Here is an 18040-nt window from a genome sequence, read left to right as displayed (position 1 = left end):
AAGACGAACGGTCTACTCTTTGGAAAGAGAACAAACAAAACTTTATTGAATGTCTGGCGACTCAACACTCCAGATGCCCCGGCGAGCACCTGTAAGAAAGAAATTGCAATCACTTATGCCGTCTCTCAATTGCATTCAATGGACAAGTGTAGCTTTAGGCACTACATATATGTAACAGATTTCAATAAACATCGAATTCTATGAAATCTGACCTTCCTCTTCCCGCTCTAGTGCGTCTCGGTGCGAGAAACTATAAAATGACAAAGATCATTAACGGTATAATGCCCGGTGAATTACGAAATTCGATGTATTCTGATTGTGTGTTCATCACGATCCGATTTCAGAACCGCTTCTCTCTGTAATTAATGCAGCACGGTTATACGAGGGTAAATAAATCAATCTAATAAGTGAGTTGCTTTCTTCAGTGCACGATACGCTTGGTCGGCGAGCATGGCGCTACATCACTACATCCGGTTTCAGTCATAGTTGCTGACGTCGGAGTACTAATTCAAGTATTTAAGAACTGTCTGCTTGGCTGGGCGTGCGAGATGACCGCTAGCCAAGCCTATATGTAAACAACTGCACATGCAATTCAACCCCTCACGGCTTTTTTACCAGCGATCTTAGCACAATACATGATGTGAATTCATGACGCATCGAAAATGCGCTCCTGGTAAGAGTAGCTTGTTAAAGCAGATAAGGGTTTACCTGCATGTCACGGAAATTTTCATGCATCTGCTACTGAGCAGAACAGCCACTTCATTAGGTGAATTTAGTGCCGTTATTTCTCCAGCATCACTTTGCGTCGTACTGGAACATGCAATTTCATAGAGTGTAACACTTATGGCGAAACTTTGAAAACTCTAGTTCCTACATAAGTAAAGAAAGGAGCTAGTAAGTGGACTAATATTACGTAACATTAACGCAACGCAACAGCTGTCAACCACAAAGCCAAATGTGTGGTGCACGTATTCGCAATAATAGTGTGCTGTTAGCATTTGACACACGCGAGTAACAGGCACCCCTGGTAAATGTTGCACGGCTTGCGGCACACCGTTTGGAGAGCATATTGTACGACGTTGTTTTATCGCATGGTATTAGGAATGTACTCTTACTTCTTCATCACGTGAACAGTAAAGGTCTAATAATAAATGTCAATACAAAACTGCCAACTGCTGATTGTGCTGTCCGACTGCTAATTAAATAGCGTTTTGGCACTGACAAGCGGCCCGACGTTTTACGCCACTGCGTTTACAGTGTCAATAGGACTCCGCTATAAAACTTTTTTCGTCTGACTACAAAAATGCAATGAGTTTAATAACCAACCTAGCGCATTTCTCAAGTATGCTCTGTATTCCGTTAGCGTCGCAGGAGCAGGAAGGCTTCAACGACGTAATAACCGGGAAGGCGTATTAGCAGGCAACGTACTAACGAAGAGTGTATTAGTGAGGTCCTAACTGTAGCCTACGCGGCCAGAAGCTGATGCATTAACATCCGAAGTCGTAAACGACATTACCTACGAAAAGAAAGAAAAAAAAGAAGAAAAAAGATGAAAACAAAAAAAAGGGCCGACAGTTGTCGATCCGCGATAATGGGACTCGTTTTACCGTGAAAAAGCGCTACACGCACGGCAGACACACAATCCATCAGCAAAGAGAGTTTCATTTGCCGGCTAAATTATGGCGGGCAACTTTCCATTAGGTGTCGCGACGCAAAGGCACACATACAAGCAATAGGAGACCTGCAACATAGCGAGCCCGGCACGCAACCTGCGTGGTATAGTGCCAGGGCTGAAAGGGAACGTTATTCCACCCTTGGGAGTTAGCGCGGGAACGCATAAAGGCGGAGAGACGACCCGTTCCCGTTCATCGTTCGCATACGCACGCACACAGCGCAGCAGTGGCTCCTTTTACTCGGCTAGATTGAGTGACTTTACGTCCCGACGCCCAACAAGCCCGGTAGAGGCCGCGTGTGGCGCGCCGCTAATGGACAGTGACCAAGGGCCCACGCTTGCAGCGACGCACGGTGGGGGACAAATCAAGACGAACGCGCCCGCAAGGATTTCCCCTTGCGAGGAACGTGGGTTGCAAGACAACGAAGCACCGTATATAGTCGCGGTGCTCCTTAGCTGTGTACACGTGCGAGAAAGGAAAGGAGTGAAAAAAGAAGAGTAAGATGGTCTCGCGTTATTATATACAGGGTGGATACACAGAGGTCTACCTCGTGCATACCGCTGGGAGAGACTCGAGTATATAACAACTTGTTGTTCGTACATGCTCTCTTTTAAGACACATGCGTGCAAGTTCTCCTGTCCTCATTACATATTCTATACACCCTTAAGTTTGTAGAATTACCCGACAACAACAATCGTCGTTATTCATTTTGGCGTTTCTCTCACGCTGAATATGCGCGGCGTTTTTTAGCTGTCAGGAGCACTTAGGAACACACGTTGCACTAGGAAAAATAAGAGGCACGCTTCTCAGCGTTAACTTAAAAACTGATTATGTATAATATTGTAGGATAAGGTTGCGCACTAAACGGGGCGCTATATATATGTATATATGAAAGAGCAGCGCCCTGAGCTACACCCAGCGTCGCACACACTAAATACAGTTGCACCCTTTGAGGTGTATATTTGCCACACAACGATAATCATCATCTGTCTTGTCCGCATTTCCTTTCTTTAACGCGGCGAGCCCGGTAGTTTCCAGGAACGAACGGCATGCGCGTTTATCAGCATGACATAGCATTCCCGACGGGAAAGTAACGAGCACAGCGTTTTCAAGAAAGTAAATGCGGGCAAGACAGATGACGATTATCATTGTGTGGCAAACATACACTCCAAAGGATGTAAACTTTTCTTAGAGTGCAGCGGCTTTTTCTGTTTTCAAATAGCTTGTCTGTGTATATGCGTTCTGCCGCATCTGGCGCCACCATTTCAATAATGTCGTACTGCACCTCTCAACGGTAGAGAGACCAATTCATGGAAGCGCGGGAGAATCGCGCGGTGGAACCTCCGGTACTTGCGGCGCTTGACGATGGGAAGGACGGGCCTGCAACAGAGGGGAAAAAAAAAGTTTGGCAGTTGCGCCCGAAGGGCGACGCATTGACATCAATAGCAAAGTTTAGCGTTGCGCTTGGACTCCTCGGACAGACATTTAAATTACGCCAATGCGAACGCCGCATTGAACAGGCAACTCCTGCTGAGCAGAAGCAACGGTGCCCTGGCTGTCACCGGGCGTCTCACAACGCTGGTGTGATGAGCGCCGCTGCAGTGCATACACACAGCATCTCAGCAGCAACGTCGTGGGCTTTACAGTGTGCGTGCGCACAGAACACACGCCAGCGGCAGAAGGCAGAACATTGCCCTTGCTACGGCGCCGAGGTGATTGAGCGCATAAGAATGGACGGTTCGTGCACTTCACTTACTCGTTTTTTTTTCTTTTGCAGCCAAATGCTTTCCGTGTCTCTGCGTGAAAAATCTCCCCGCGCTGGCCTCGAATGGGCCGTCGAGCGGCACAGCGCGTGACAACTGCAGCGGCCCGACGGCGAGAATGCTCCTCTGAAGTCCAGATTAGGCGAACGCCGTTACAACGAAGTGCTTGGGACCGCCATAATAATTCGTTATACAGATCATTTCGTTGTAGCATAATCATTCGTTATACAGGTCATTTCGTTGTAGAGGCGTTCGTCGCAGATGCCCTAAACATTGCTATATCGCAATGAAAGTTGCGAGTCCTACTGTAGCGCACTCGTACGAATTCACACAGTGACAGCTCTTATGAACTGCTATGCAAGCCTTCAGCTACCACTCATTTACGCTCTAGGCGAGGTTGCGAGGTTGAAGCGCAGAGAGCTTTAGCGATTCCAAATCGTCCGCATAGCACTGCCGTTTCCCTAATACCGAAACGTCGGTGAACTATACAGTAGCAGCGGCGCTGGCAGCGGCATGACGTAGCACTTTATTCAACGGCAAAGCTACAGAAACACCTTTGTGTAGCACAACTTTTATCGAAAATAAAATTACATTAATGACTGTGTTGTTGCCTACTATACTTTACCCAGACAGATAAGCAGTGCATAGTTCTAATTAGTTGCCATAATAGTCCCTTCCACTGTGCTTGAACTCGGCGTCACAAGATGGTGCCGCCAGCGATGCCGCTCACGTATTCCGTAAACTGCAATACATATACGGGCAAGCTAAACGTATCCGAGAAGTTGGCACAGCGCTCCGACGTCTGTGATCTTCGCAGAGCCCGACACCAGGTAAGCACGCAGGACCAACTGCCGGAACGCCACCTAGTTCCGGGCAGTATGAAATGCATGTCGCATCCATAGGTACGGAGACAGTTCATAACCATGCCGGTGGCCCATCAGGCAAATAAAGACATTCCAATGCTAAATTCCTGGTACAGGGTGCAGCATAGATGGCTCGTAAAATCGACTCTGCAAACTGCAGACGCTCATATATAGTTCAAAAGCCACCACCCTGCTGAGGAGCTTCCTCGTCTACGTTTCACTTCCTCACAAGCATCTACACGACGATGCACGCCATGCACGAGTACGGAAGCGCCATTACCTGAATGCATACATAAAATGAACAAACAGCGTTTACAGCGAAAAACGGCGTCAATACGGGGAGGCACTAGGGGCAAGAAACAGACGCAAGAAAGCGATGAACAGGAAACTACTGCTCCATTGCTTCTTCACGGTCCTCAACGAAGCGCACGCGCAATCGGAGAAAAGAACGATGGTCGCGATGCAGTGCTGTCATTACAATACTAAAGCTATGTTGTCAGTTCAGCGCGTTGTGTGTTTATTCCCTTCAGTGTCTCATCTCCGCGCCGATTTTCACAATAAGCCACGTACCAATCTGCCCAAGCGAACACAATGCTGCACTAAACATAGCGTGGTGCTTACCCGCAAGAACTTCTTAACTAGTTCCGATTTCGTTCGACTTTATTACACGCCACTCACGGCACAAGCGACAGGTGCCTCTGATTACACTGCTGGTCGAGGCAACTAGTGGTTGGCTTCTTTCTGCCGCCAGAAAGTCTGACGAATGGAGAAGTTAGCATGCCAGGCATAGAGCAAAAGCCGAGCGTGAATGAGGAGAAAGGATGACGAGTATGATGCAAAAGGAAAAAGAATCCTGAAAACTTTTTACGCATTTAAGGCTGAAGTTGTCTGTGAGGCAAACGAAACACCATGAGGGGTGCTACACCCTCACCTTTAAGGATGTAAAAAAAAGTTTACTGCGCACGCCAGCGAACCGAGAAACCACAAAACCTAAAAAATAACTACTTCATCTAGCGTTTAGTTAAGAAATGAAAGCGCTTAAGAAGTCACATTGCGAAAATCGTCATGCAGCAGGAAAATCGCCGCATATGTATAACAATGTGAATCTGTTATAAACTCAGTTATCTGTCTCTACTTTTGCGTTCTCGTAGCCTTTTTGCCTGTTTATATTGTAAAGACTTCCCTCGAGTTCCCAGAGGTGTTCTAGAAAGGCATAACATGCTTAAATTCTAGAAGTTATGAATGGTTATAAACTCACCAGGAAAATCTCAGTATGCCTAAAATACTAGAAAGCACGAAGTCCTGACATATCTACATCGCATACATCACTCTACTCGACCACAAAGAAGAGTAACCGACCGGTACCACAAGCTGACGGCTACAAACGGACAGCTCTTGACTAGGCTCCCAGCAAGCCCAGATATATTTAAATTTAGCACTAACCAATCTTATTCACGGTGTGCAATAGATTTTCGTCCTAGTTATATATATGTTTTTTTTTTTATCTACGGACGCATGCTTCCATTTCCACAACAGCTGCGCCTTGGTCGGACATCTGGGCCAACCAGGGGCCACATCCTGTAATGGCTTGTTTCCCGATCTGCTGCCTCAGAACCTGTGTTAAGTCGTCATTGAAATAAAAATTTCTTGCATCAACGTGTGAGATCATTCCAGTCTCCCGGGAGCGTCGGTTCTGGGTGTAGATTAAGCATTAAGCAACGTGTTGTGATATCTCAAACGTAACACTTGTGGACAATCTGCTTTAACATACGTTTTTTCAGGCTATAGGCGGCCTGTAAAGGTTACTTTATAGACAGTTTCTACAATGTTATATTCTGCAGCCTCGCCACGTTTTTAATCTCCTATTTCTGTAAGACGTCTCTAGCTTTGTGCATAAGAAGTGTGCAAAAGCATCCGACGGGCTGCCTGTAGGTCGTTATAAGCCCAAAATTAGTTGAATTTCAGAAGCACCCAAGACACGTGTCTATTTCTTTTCTCCTTAGCCACCCGCATCACTTGTTGCGCTCAACACCGACTAAGCGAATAACCATCACTCGGCTAAAAACCGAACAAATGCTCATTCGGATGGTCGTTTTCGAGCTTTCCTGGACTATTAACAATGCAGCTTATTTTTCCCGTGGCACTAAGCACGCTCCTATAATGCTTTTTTTCTTCTTTAAATGCCGAAATAACGTTATTGAAGTCTTACCTGTAATATACATTGATTCTTGTTTTGAACATCCACCAGAGGGCTACCATAGTGCTTCGAGAATACTAGTTGAATACGCAAAAAAAAAATATTTGCAGGCGAAGCCTGTATTGTCGTACGCTCCACCAACTATGGCAGCCCAGAAGCGTTGTCTCGGGCATTTTTTCATTGCCTATTTTCACCAGGCTTTTAGGTATGAGCCAATCAGCGGGGACACTAACATCTCTCTCTGAGCCAATCAGAGCAGGCAAGATGGCGGAATAAGTTTCTCGAACAGCAAAGCACCAGGGAGGACGCCAAGGGATATACAATAGCCCTGCCTAACCGCGGTTGTCTTGTTGATTGCAAGACATCACGCGTATTTCCCGTCGACGCTGACGCCGTCATTTTTCCATGCGAGATTTTGACGTCACGGTCAAGGGTATCGTTTATTAAATCCGGTTTGAATTAAACACTCCAGGCGTTAAAACCGTGAACGTTAACCCTTTACTGCACCTTGTTGCATTTACGCAACATTCTGATGAACGGCATTAAAAACCGCAGCGAAGTAAGTTTGGAGCTGCCTGCACACGTTGTTGCATGTCCGCAACATTGGTCTGTAAAACGCGCCACCTTGTGCTGCAATCTGTGCTAATCCTTCGCATCTTCTACCAAAACAAACGTGGCGGAGGCTGCGCGCGCCCGCGAGCAGTGATATAGGTAAGTTTTACAAATTGTAAATGTATTTCTCCATAAGACAAAGCGCAAAAAAAATTCTTACGCTATGCTCCACATCCTTCTCACTCTGTAGGTTCAAAAAAACATTGTCATTTCGCAAGAGTTTGTTGCTGGCGACAGAACATTGCTATGTTGCACAAATGCAACAACGTGTATATGGTTTATTTTCTTCGGAAAAGTGAAATGGCTCCGAAACGCTGGTATGGCCCAGCAATTCTTCCTGATAGTGAAGGAAGTGGCTATTCAATTAGTCACGACAGCCACGCGTGTAAGTCCGTTTCGATTCAATATGTGGACAGGATGTTCTCTTGTCGAATTTCCTTTTTTCTTTTCAACAGTACGCTGTGCCTCCGCACGTTGCCGTGTGACGTCGTCACGGGCACAGCTTTACGTCTGTGCTTCGATGTTCTACATTTTGACAATAACCCGAAAGCACTGCATTGTTTCCTGTCTGGACGGGAATCTGCATGACGTACTGCACGAAGTGTGGGAACCACCTGTGCTTCACAAGCGTGTACAAGTGCTTCTTTTTGTTACACACTAAATCATAGGTGCACCAATGATTGTCTCGTGCAAATAAGCATCTGAGTATGAATCGCACTAAATCTATCTTTTACTATCAACTTCTTCTTTATTTGCACATTGTTGCAAATATGCAACATACCCTTTTTCTGCAAATTGAAACCACAGACATTCGCTAAAGTAAGTTCCCATGGGAGTACAAGTACTGTTATGCTTCCCTACAACTCCATGAATAATATTTTGAGGAAACAAAAAATTGTGCAGTAAAGGGTTAAATTCAACTGCTCGAAATCTACAAAATACGGCAAGCGAAAAGAGCACACCCCACCTGCACGTCTTGCACGAACTGCACGACCATGTTCTCGTTGGTCTCCGCGATGTTCACGAGAGAGGCGCACATACGCTCCATCTTGGCACCAGCCTCCTGCAAGGTCGTGTTAAGCAACGTTAGATCACCCTTCAGCTTGAGGGATGCTCAAGCAATATTCTACACTTGTAAGAACTTTTCAATGGTATTTTTTTCTTTCCTTTTTTCCCCACAGGTGAGCAGCCTTATCACATTGTCACTCGACCGCGTCATCGACGTGTACTTGTCAGTCCTGCCAAGCAATGGCAAGGGGAAAAAAAACACGCATGTTGAGCTTAGGAACGTTGTTCCTTCTGCCTACTCCATGTGACTTCACATCACTTTGACGGCCTCAGGATTGCTGCACACGATCCCTTTGCTGAAAGCTATGCCATGTCTGACGCCATTGTTCAACGCGGCGCGTTCCGTCAATAGAGAAAGCAGATCCATTTTTTTTTCTTTTTTTCCTCTCCTTGCAAAGTTTCCAGCCATCGACATCTGCATTTTCTCCGAACTATTGAACCAATAATTTTTATGAAGAGAACGCAAACTGAGTGTACAATAAATCGATATTCCATTACTCGTAATTGCGAGCACTCGCCACAAAAAGGGCAAAACGTCATCCTGCTATCTTGATTTTATTTCAGTGGAGTCCGCAGCGCCTTGTGATAAACGTATGTATATTGGAACATTTATCGACAATTTATCACAATTTGTGACTGGGAATGTGATATTTTCTGTTGCGTGAGCGATATGATAATTCCAGATAATGACCATAAAGGGAACGATGTAGTCTAATAACAGATATTGAATATCCACTTCTCTGACGAAAGGCAGCACAACTGTGGCTACACAGTGAAATCATGGATACATCGCGATAAGACTAAAGGGTGAACTAGCGTTAGAGATATAATCTTAGTGATAAACTAAAGACCGCTCGTAGAGGACCGTATAACGAAATGGGTGTGATTGTGGTACAGAGGTATACAGATGGACGTCGTGGGCTGATAAAGCCTCAAGGCTGCTTTTCTTATCACATTTTTTTTCACTTTACCTATAGTGTTGGAGTACGGAGCACGGTTTTGTTTTAAACGTTCTGCGTTCTATCCGGAGACGGTTGTGTTCGCTTTCTTTGTCCAGATACACTTTTGGGGTGAACGAACCTCCTCCTTCTTGAGGCAAAGGTTACAGCGTCGTAAACCCATCCGTTAATCGGCAAACAACAATGGAAAAGTCGTCAACCAGGTGGAACCAAACATTTTGGCCTGAATCTTAATCATTTCACGAGGCTGTGTCTCTTCTGCTGCTGTAGCCACTTTTATCACTCCAGCATTATATGAAGGCCCTTGTAGCTGCGGCAGCCTTGGAATACCAAGATCTCTCGGGGAAACGACACTCTGGATGATAAACATATTCATGTGCCTTCAACCACACCGCACATAAAAGGGAAAAGAAAACAGACAGTAAAAACGAAAACTAAAGGAAACGAAACAAAATTCAAGTGCATAACTCATATATAGGGTCAGCGATGTATTTTTACTCATGTACGACTTACTGCGCAAAAATCTCAAACGTTTGCGAAAAAAGAATAAAATTAGAAGGGAATCATAAGGTATTATTTTCGCTGTCATGCGACTTAACCTGGATCCCAGTCCACTAGACTTTACCTGATCTCTGCCGAGGAGAGTCGCTCAGCTCTGTTCTACAGCACACGCGAGTCACTATGTGCAATATAGGCCTCAGCGCTATTGGCTCCTACTTCAGAAGTGCAATCGAGCTGTTTATCCTCCCTTTTTCACGTAGCATAGATACACTTCGATGGCGCACGCTACGTCGTCGATGGTTTTTTCCCCTTTTGTCACCCTTTAGCCGCCTTCAGTCGCGATTGAGGTTAATGATAATTTCAGTGCTTGCAAAAACAACTTTATGTTTAGTAGTAACGGAATTTGTGTGGCGGTGAGCGTTTTTAGTGGAGCGGTACTCTCAAACCATCGTAGCCGTTGCCGCAATTATCGCCCTTTTGTCACTGCGTCTTCGTCCAGCATGCGCTGTGAAATAATTTGCACCCTTAAAAGTGTATAAGGGCAAAAATCTGTCTATGACTCACAACCTTTAGGCTGTAAGGGTGCGAGTTATAGGCCGATTGTTGCCGTTATTCAATTTTAAGGGTGCGTGCCAGCAAGAAGCGCCGGCAGCCATGGGCTCCTAGCATCGCGTTTCAATCGCTGGGCGCTGTTCGTTGGCCGCAAACCGCCAGCATAACACTTGTTTCTTTCGCGGCAGGGTGGAATCTATCGTCGATAAATTCGTCGAGCCGATCTGGCTCGATCGCCGAAAATTCACCGTGAGACAACGACATAAGATTCGCGTATAAGATAGCATTCTCACAGGGGGGAAAGGGGTCTCCCGCTAGGTCACGTGGCCGCTTTTCCGCGTAGTCCCACAACGACGGCACAGGGTCCGCATAAACAGCTTCGCTATAAAAGGATTGCGGAGTCACGCCGAAGGGATTCTGTGTATCTTCCGGCGGCAGTTATGCCTGATTAAAAGCGTTGTCCCTCGTCCGGCGTCGTGTTCCTGACACTGCTCGGAGCCTGCTAGGCCAAAACGTAACGGCTGGTGGCAATGGTCGGATGGCGGATTCCCGGGGGCTCTGCGGCAGCAGTCGGTGAGGCTTTGGTTTTGTACTCTGGTACGCCATGTGTTATAATTTCTTACCACAAGCAGGAAATAGGAAAGGCGACTAGAGGGGACTTTTGGCACAGTTGCGGGCAGCCATGGATCTGAATAGCTCGCTAAAAGTAGATTTGTTAGCCGAAGCAGAAGAGCCCCGTGTGGAATGTTGCAAAGCTGTGCGGAAACCCGAAATTATTGGCGAACTTTTAGCTTGCGGGCCAAAGACGATGTAATTACTGAAGCAGTGGATGAAATTCAAAGGAAACGCCGAGTCAGAGATAGAGACGAGGAAGTGAAGCACTGTCAACTGGAGCAATTAAAGCAGACACTGGCAAACAAGGCGGAGCCGAGACCCATCAATTATGACAAATTTCCCTCAGCCTTTTGCCATCGGTAGTGCATAGGGGCTGTTTCTGACAAACTTTGAGCGCACTTGCACAAGAATGGGCTTTGAGCTGTCTTCCTGGCCCCAGAAAACTTCTGAGCTTGTTGCCGGCGGAATCCGCCAATATTCTGGTCAGACTGAGCCCCGAAGAAGCGGAGCCTTACGCGGACGTAAATGGCGCGTTGTTAGCAAAGTATAAGTTTTCGCCTCAAGCTTTCAGGTTAAAGTTTAGAGAAACACTTAAACAGCCAGACGAAAGATACTCAGTTTGCGTACAAGCTACCAAGCTTTCTGGAAAGCTAGATAAAAAAAGCTGAAGCATTTGATGACAAGGCGAAAATGCTTGAGGAAATTAGCCTAGAGTAGTTCTATTCCATGCTTCCAACTAAATTGAGGGAATTGGTTCTCGATAGGTCAGACGTGAAAACAGCACGAAAGGGAGCAGAGTACGCAGATGACTACTGCACTAACACTGTTCTGCTAATACCGAAAAGAACGTGCGGGTTGCAGGGGTTTCCACAGTGGAGCTGAGGTTCTTTCGTGCACTTGAGAAGAAAGATCGCATAGGAGCTAAATGAATCCTTGGAGTTTCGGCACAAGCCGTTTGAGGCACAGAAACGAATTGTATGCTTTAACTGCCAGAAATCTGGACAAGTAGCCGCGGGGTTCCGGGTTCCAAAAGCGTCCAACCCAGCATGTTCTGGAGCAAAACAAAGACCTGCTTCATGACATGTAAGTTAAGGGTAAATAATTGAAAGTCTTGAGCGATACAGGTGCAACGTAAGATGTGGTGCACCCGTCTCTAGTAAAGGCTGCAGATTTCTCAGGGGATTAGGTGTGCGTACAGCAGGCCTTGGGAACAGGTACACTGAGCCTTCCGGTAGCAAAAGTAGCATTGAAAGGTTCGTTCAGTGAAATTGAGACCGAAGCAGCCATCTCAGAGTATGGCCTAGGCGTCCATATCTGTTAGCAAATAGAACGGCAAAAGCGCTGCTGAAGTCGGGAGTCACGCTCGACATAAGCCCTGTAATGGTTTTTGCTTGGTCAATCGCGAAAAGAACGGAAGCTCTCTCGGAACCCTTTCCGCGCGCTACTACTGACAGCTTTACGGATTAACGCCGCTGTCTGGTAGATAACAGCGGCGGCCCTAGTCTCTGAAGAAGAAAGCGAGCCTAAGAAAGCGAATTCGAAACCAGTTGCATTCCTCCCACGGGCCGAAATTTTCAGGCGTTATCTTCCGTTGATAAGAGCGTGTTGATCGAGGAACAAACTAAACATTCAACTTTGACAAAATGCCGTGAAAGCGTTTTGAAGCCAGAAACAGGTAGACCGAATGAGAAACGAAAGGCACCCATGGCAACCGTACCCATTGTTCCGGAACCGTTTCGCAGAGTCGGGGTTACGTTTAAATGTGTGTTGCCCATCATGTACCTGTTTCTCTTAACCACGGGGTGGGCGTTGTACTCGCCGCTTAAGCTAGTTCGAGTGATTTGGGAAGCGACCCGACGGTGGTCGAGTACGTTTGTAACATGCTGCAGCAGTTGGACGGCATCGCCGTATTTTCGAATACATGGCCTGAACACGTGAAACAGCTGCGGGAAGTGTTAGATAGCCTCCGAAAGGCTGGCTTAACTTTAAAAGCCCAGAAATTTCGGTTTAGTTGTTCCGAATTTGGCGACCTTGGACACAGATTAAGACAAGGGCATCGAAGCCCACTAGAGTTGAAAATCCTGGCGATCAGAGAGTTTCCGCCGGCCGAAAACGAAAACAAATTCGCACGGTGTTAGGGATAATAGGTTATTAGGAACACTAAATCAAGTGTTTCGCGGAGGTTGCTAGCCCACTTGCAGACGCACTAACGGATACGATTATGCGATTCTACATTAGTATACGATTTTACATTAGTAGAAAATATTGGACTAGCAGTTGCCGGGTTGAAGTTCCACAATATATTTCCTTCGCTTGTTTTGCAGTTCACTTCATTTATTTATTAATTCAATAAATCGATCAGTTTGTGAATCAAGAAGGCAATCTTCCATCATACATTTTCCTTCCGAACAAGCAAACATCGCGGTGAAGCCAACAAGAAAAACTTACGCAACGGTCCTGAGAGATCTTCTTAACACTTTTTCAGCTATCGCTAATAAGGTGCAACATCACGGTGATGCCAACGATACTTGGTTGTACTCTTTTCGCGTGATTCACTTTTACTTCACCCTTGTCGCCCTTTTCGGGATAAAACTTCGAAAACGCACAAGTCAGCGTACATGTTAACTAGATTCCACCAGGCCTCTTCGACCTGTCGTCCCGGACTCCTCAGGACTGCCCATGAGGCTGCGTACGCAACGTTTATTGGCTGAAAGCACTACCTCGGGCAGTCCGGCACTGTCGGGGATGGATAATCGAAGATGCCCGCTACCATCCTGCCACGAAGCAAGCCAACACGCCTGCGGGCAGTGAGGATACAGCGCCTTATGCATTCGCGTATTACTGTTTCACATCCACTCACTTCTGCCCTGTCGAAGAAGTCCTTCCACGTTTCGTCGTTGCGATCCACCAGTCCCATCAGTGTCTGGCACACCTCACGCAGGCGATCTGCGTCGGCCTTAGGAACACATGAAGATTCGCGGTGAGGCTTCTCGTAAGCGCAATTGTAACCCAGTACTTGTTATCCCGCAATATACGAGTTTGTTTAAAAGACAAGCAACGTTGTTTGCACAAGTTCAGACTACAGAATCCTCCTAGCGTGCCCCAAAACATATTTTGATCTCCAAAAGACAACTTGAAACAAGTTCCCATTAGAAGAGTTACACAGGGTGTGTTCGTCCCGAATGAAGACGCCTTCACATTTCTAGTACAATCACACACATTTATGCGTGCGTAATGAAATGGGCCGCAATTATTAACTAGAAAACTGCGAGATTAAAAATGTGCGATTCCAATGCCACGGCGTGATGTCCATTTTCGCGAGGCTTCCCTATTAAATAACGTAATCCGTGAGCTATGATATACAGTAATACCGTATGATTGTATGTGATCATTGGATATGAGAGTTATAGCGTATATGAATTTTATAGTGTTCTCAGCTCGAAATCCACCGATCGCGTTGGTTAGAAGCGTTGCCAGGGGTTCTCTTCTCCTTCCATTCACAACTGGAGGTTCCAGGAGGTGAACTGCGTCACCTCCTGGAACCGTCACAAACGAGGATGTTCGTTTCGTTCGACGTTCCATCCACCACGAAACAACGACGTGATTACATTTCTACCCGCCGTGGTTGCTCAGTGGCTATGGTGTTGGGCTGCTGAGCACGAGGTCGCGGGATCGAATCCCGGCCACGGCGGCCGCATTTCGATGGGGGCGAAATGCGAAAACACCCGTGTACTTAGATTTAGGTGCACGTTAAAGAACCCCAGGTGGTCAAAATTTCCGGAGTCCTCCACTACGGCGTGCCTCATAATCAGAAAGTGGTTTTGGCACGTAAAACCCCAAATATTATTATTATATTATTAGTGATTACATTTCTCTCTTTGGCATTTACCATGGAGAAAAAGATAAAACGTTTTTTTTTTTAGAAAATGAACTAGCTCTCGCATTAAAAAGCTCGTCTCGAATCTAAATCCACCGTCAATTACAGCAAATGTACCGCAACGTGCCCATCTTGGAACTGCGCTTCAATAATGCTCCTCAATAATGCTACTCAATATTGCTCCTCGGGAGCCTTTGCGACGTGGAGTTTCGCAAGAAGGAAGCTTTTCCGCTCCGCTATCCGTTCCACAGATGCTGAGATTGCTTGGCTACGTACTCTAGCGCCAGAATTGCCGAGGTGTGTTAAGCGTAGCGACCGCTTCGATCAAAGGAAGCGCTTACCCGTCATAAATAACGACGTAATCCCCATAATCAGTGACAGGTCACAAATGCAGTGGCAAGTGCCCCTCAAAGGCACCATGCATAGATGTACCAGCGAACCTACCTCTTCCTAGTTTCCATCCACTGTATCCATGTCCCCGCTTACAACTTGCACAAGGGCTTTCTTATGGCAGCACTTCTCAACCTGACGTGGTAAATTCTTGTGTGCAGAAGTGCTACCCGTGCCTATACAACGGAATGGCAAATTTGACTGTGCGCACATGACCACCGCGTGCTCATAGTGGCTCAGAAACTGGAGCAGCTTCTCTCCGTGCCGGTGGCATCTGCAAAAGAACTATTTCTTGAAGCGTGAAGGAACGAAGGGGAGGCGCATCACACTTCTTTATTTCGGTGGGGGAGGGGGGAGGGGGGGAGAAGCCATTCCTGGATTCCTGACTGGTCACCGATGATAGCTATCATCTTCATCGTCATCGAGTCCAGACGTATTGCCGAGGTGACCTCTTGAACGGGAGGACGTTTTGGGTTACAGGAGTAACGTTCGGTCATGCTGCGCCATAACTGCTAAAATGGCGAGACGTTATTTCTTGGATAGAACGCAACTCCCCGTATACTGCTATCAATTCACACCCGCCTGCTGCACTTACCTTAACATCGTCACAGAAGCTCTTGGTTTTCGACTTCTGCCTCTCAGCCCTGTCCATCAGCGCCGAGCACACCCTCAGCGCTGTCGCGCCGAGAACACAAAGATAAGTTTAACTTGTTACATCTTCTTCAAAACACTGCTAGGGTGACTTTCTTAGCCACCGCAAGGTTTTTTCGGCACTAGGCTGTCGCAAACGACAAATCTGACTAATAACAGACAAATGACAGACGAATATCGCCCAAAGTGGATACCTTGTGCCCTCTCCCTGAGCATGCGACGTCTCTGCTTTCGCAGAGCTCTCTCCTGGACAAGGTAGGCGTTGAACCCGGGTCTACGCCTTCGCTGGAAGTTAAAATAATTGCTCGGTGAACCGATGCCGTCTACGTGCCGGCCAGATCTTGCTACGCTACGGTCTTATCTCACTGAAGCCGTGAACCGTAGTCCACAGCGAACACCAGCAAACATCATAAACTTGATTACTGATGCACTCGATAATTTGTTGCCGCTTGTATCTCAGAAACCTGGCGAATGAAGGTGCCTGCGCAGGTGCGCGCCGAGTTCAAACAGCAAGGCGACCGACTTGTGGGTAATCCGCAAATACCTGCGTGCTTCTAGACTAACTAAACGGACGTGGTTAAACGCGCATCAGACTCTTGGCTTACGCTGTATCGCCAACGATGGCATCCACTGTTCTAAAGTTGAAGTGGTTTTCGTGAACACGCAGCGTTCCCATCATCTCCTGTCTACTGATGCGCTCAACTGCATATACTGCATGGACAACGAAGTCCACATTAAATTCACCCCACGCACTCTTTTGTCCATGTCATTACATTATATGGCAATTACATTAGGTGGACGCATGGGCCGGTTAATACGCGATGGAATTGACATCGCGCTCAATTTTCCACGTGTGCTTCTGGCGACTACCTATGCCCGATTTGTTTGCTTCTCCAGCGGCGCCGCGTGTCTGCAGGTTTAATCACTGGGTACCCAGAGAAGGATGCGCTTGGGCGGGGCAAAAAATCATCTCACGACTATGTCCGGCCACCAACAAAATCCTCCTACATCTCTTCAGGATACCGACGCAGTAGCTACGTACGTGCACCAGCTAACGAGCGTGTTGTAAGCCATTTGTGGGCTCTAATAAGCTTCGCCTTATTGCATAAAGCGACGTCCTTCATAACTCCTCTGACTGCGACATTTCGAACCTGACCCTAAGGCGTGAGAGGGCCCTAGCACCCGGACCGGGCGCTTGAAAGCTGGGGTGTAACCTGAAACGGAAGAAGGGTTTGTCTAGAAGAATAACGACAGACTGTTCCTCTCTCTTTGGCGACGCTCTCGATCCTGAGTGCCAGCCTCGGGCACTATGCGCAAATAAGAATTGAAAAAAAAAAAACCTTCTCCGCAGTAGAGACCGACGCTGCTCGCCTTTGCTGGCTATTGATAAGCCTTTGCGGAGAAGGCAAGCTGGCTTACCACTGGTGCCATGGTCAGAGGTCGAACAGCTGTTGAAATCAGGAGCCTTGAAGAGGACGTCCGTGCGGCGCGTTCGAGAGCGTTCGAAACTATGCCGGCACGTAAGCGTGGAGGTCGTGCACCTGCGCGTGGTTGCTCGTGGTTGCTCGTGGTTGCGCGTTCTGGTTGTTCGTCCTCTTCCCCTTTCTCTCGCGAAGAGAAGCATCTGCACCTTGTCGGGCATTTGCACTCTTTCTCTCCCCCTACTTTCATTCCCTACCCCCTGTGTAGCGCGGTTGAGGTGTCCTCTGCTGAGAGACAGTTACTGCGCTGCACTTTACACCAACCTTTCCTTCCCATCATCAAGAATCTCCTTCTCTCATTTGCACTTTGGGTTTGCTTTACCTCAGGAGCTTACACACTCTGTTTCTCTTTTCTTATAAGCCAACTTTCTGACTAAGGAACTTCTATTTACCTACGTTTTAATGTATACAGGTTGGCCGAGCTATCATATGCCAAGTTAAAGAGAGCGCGAAGCCTTCTATGCGGCTGCGACTGCGTCTTCATTGCAGAAACCTGAATAAGCGTTCATTATTTTTTGTGTGTGGTTCTTAATTAATAGGGTCGTAGTGATTATTTAGCTAACTTTTTTTATTGCATATGTGAACACTAGGCTTCACAGCACATTTGACCACGTCACGTTCGATTGTTTGCGACACACCCCGCCTCACTCTATACACAGCCAACTAAGACACCCCGTATAACTTTGTTCCTTTGTCACCAGCTGGCATTGTTGAATTTCGTGACGAATAAGCCAGGAGAGCACAAGTGTTACCGGCATGGTTGGTAGCAAGGATATTTGAGAACGCTAACACAACAGTAACTTACGGCATCTTCTGGGTCACCACCAACTTCAACTGA

At 46.9% G+C, this 18040-nt stretch overlaps 1 protein-coding gene across 1 annotated transcript; it reads right to left on the bottom strand.

The window, feature by feature from the left end:
- Positions 1-18: 18 nt before the first annotated feature.
- Positions 19-17300, bottom strand: LOC135917749 (uncharacterized). The gene is made up of 7 exons (XM_065451343.1): positions 17141-17300; positions 15916-16006; positions 15666-15745; positions 13664-13759; positions 8076-8171; positions 2959-3053; positions 19-89 (listed from the first exon to the last, which is right to left on the bottom strand). Exons 1-6 carry the CDS (start codon positions 17150-17152, stop codon positions 2982-2984), a joined length of 447 nt encoding a protein of 148 aa, XP_065307415.1. The 5' UTR covers positions 17153-17300; the 3' UTR covers positions 19-89; positions 2959-2981.
- Between the last annotated feature and the right edge of the window lie 740 nt (positions 17301-18040).

Source organism: Dermacentor albipictus, chromosome 4 (genome assembly GCF_038994185.2).
Source record: "Dermacentor albipictus isolate Rhodes 1998 colony chromosome 4, USDA_Dalb.pri_finalv2, whole genome shotgun sequence".
Taxonomy (NCBI): Eukaryota; Metazoa; Arthropoda; class Arachnida; order Ixodida; family Ixodidae; genus Dermacentor; species Dermacentor albipictus.
This window is presented reverse-complemented; position numbering and strand designations above follow the sequence as displayed.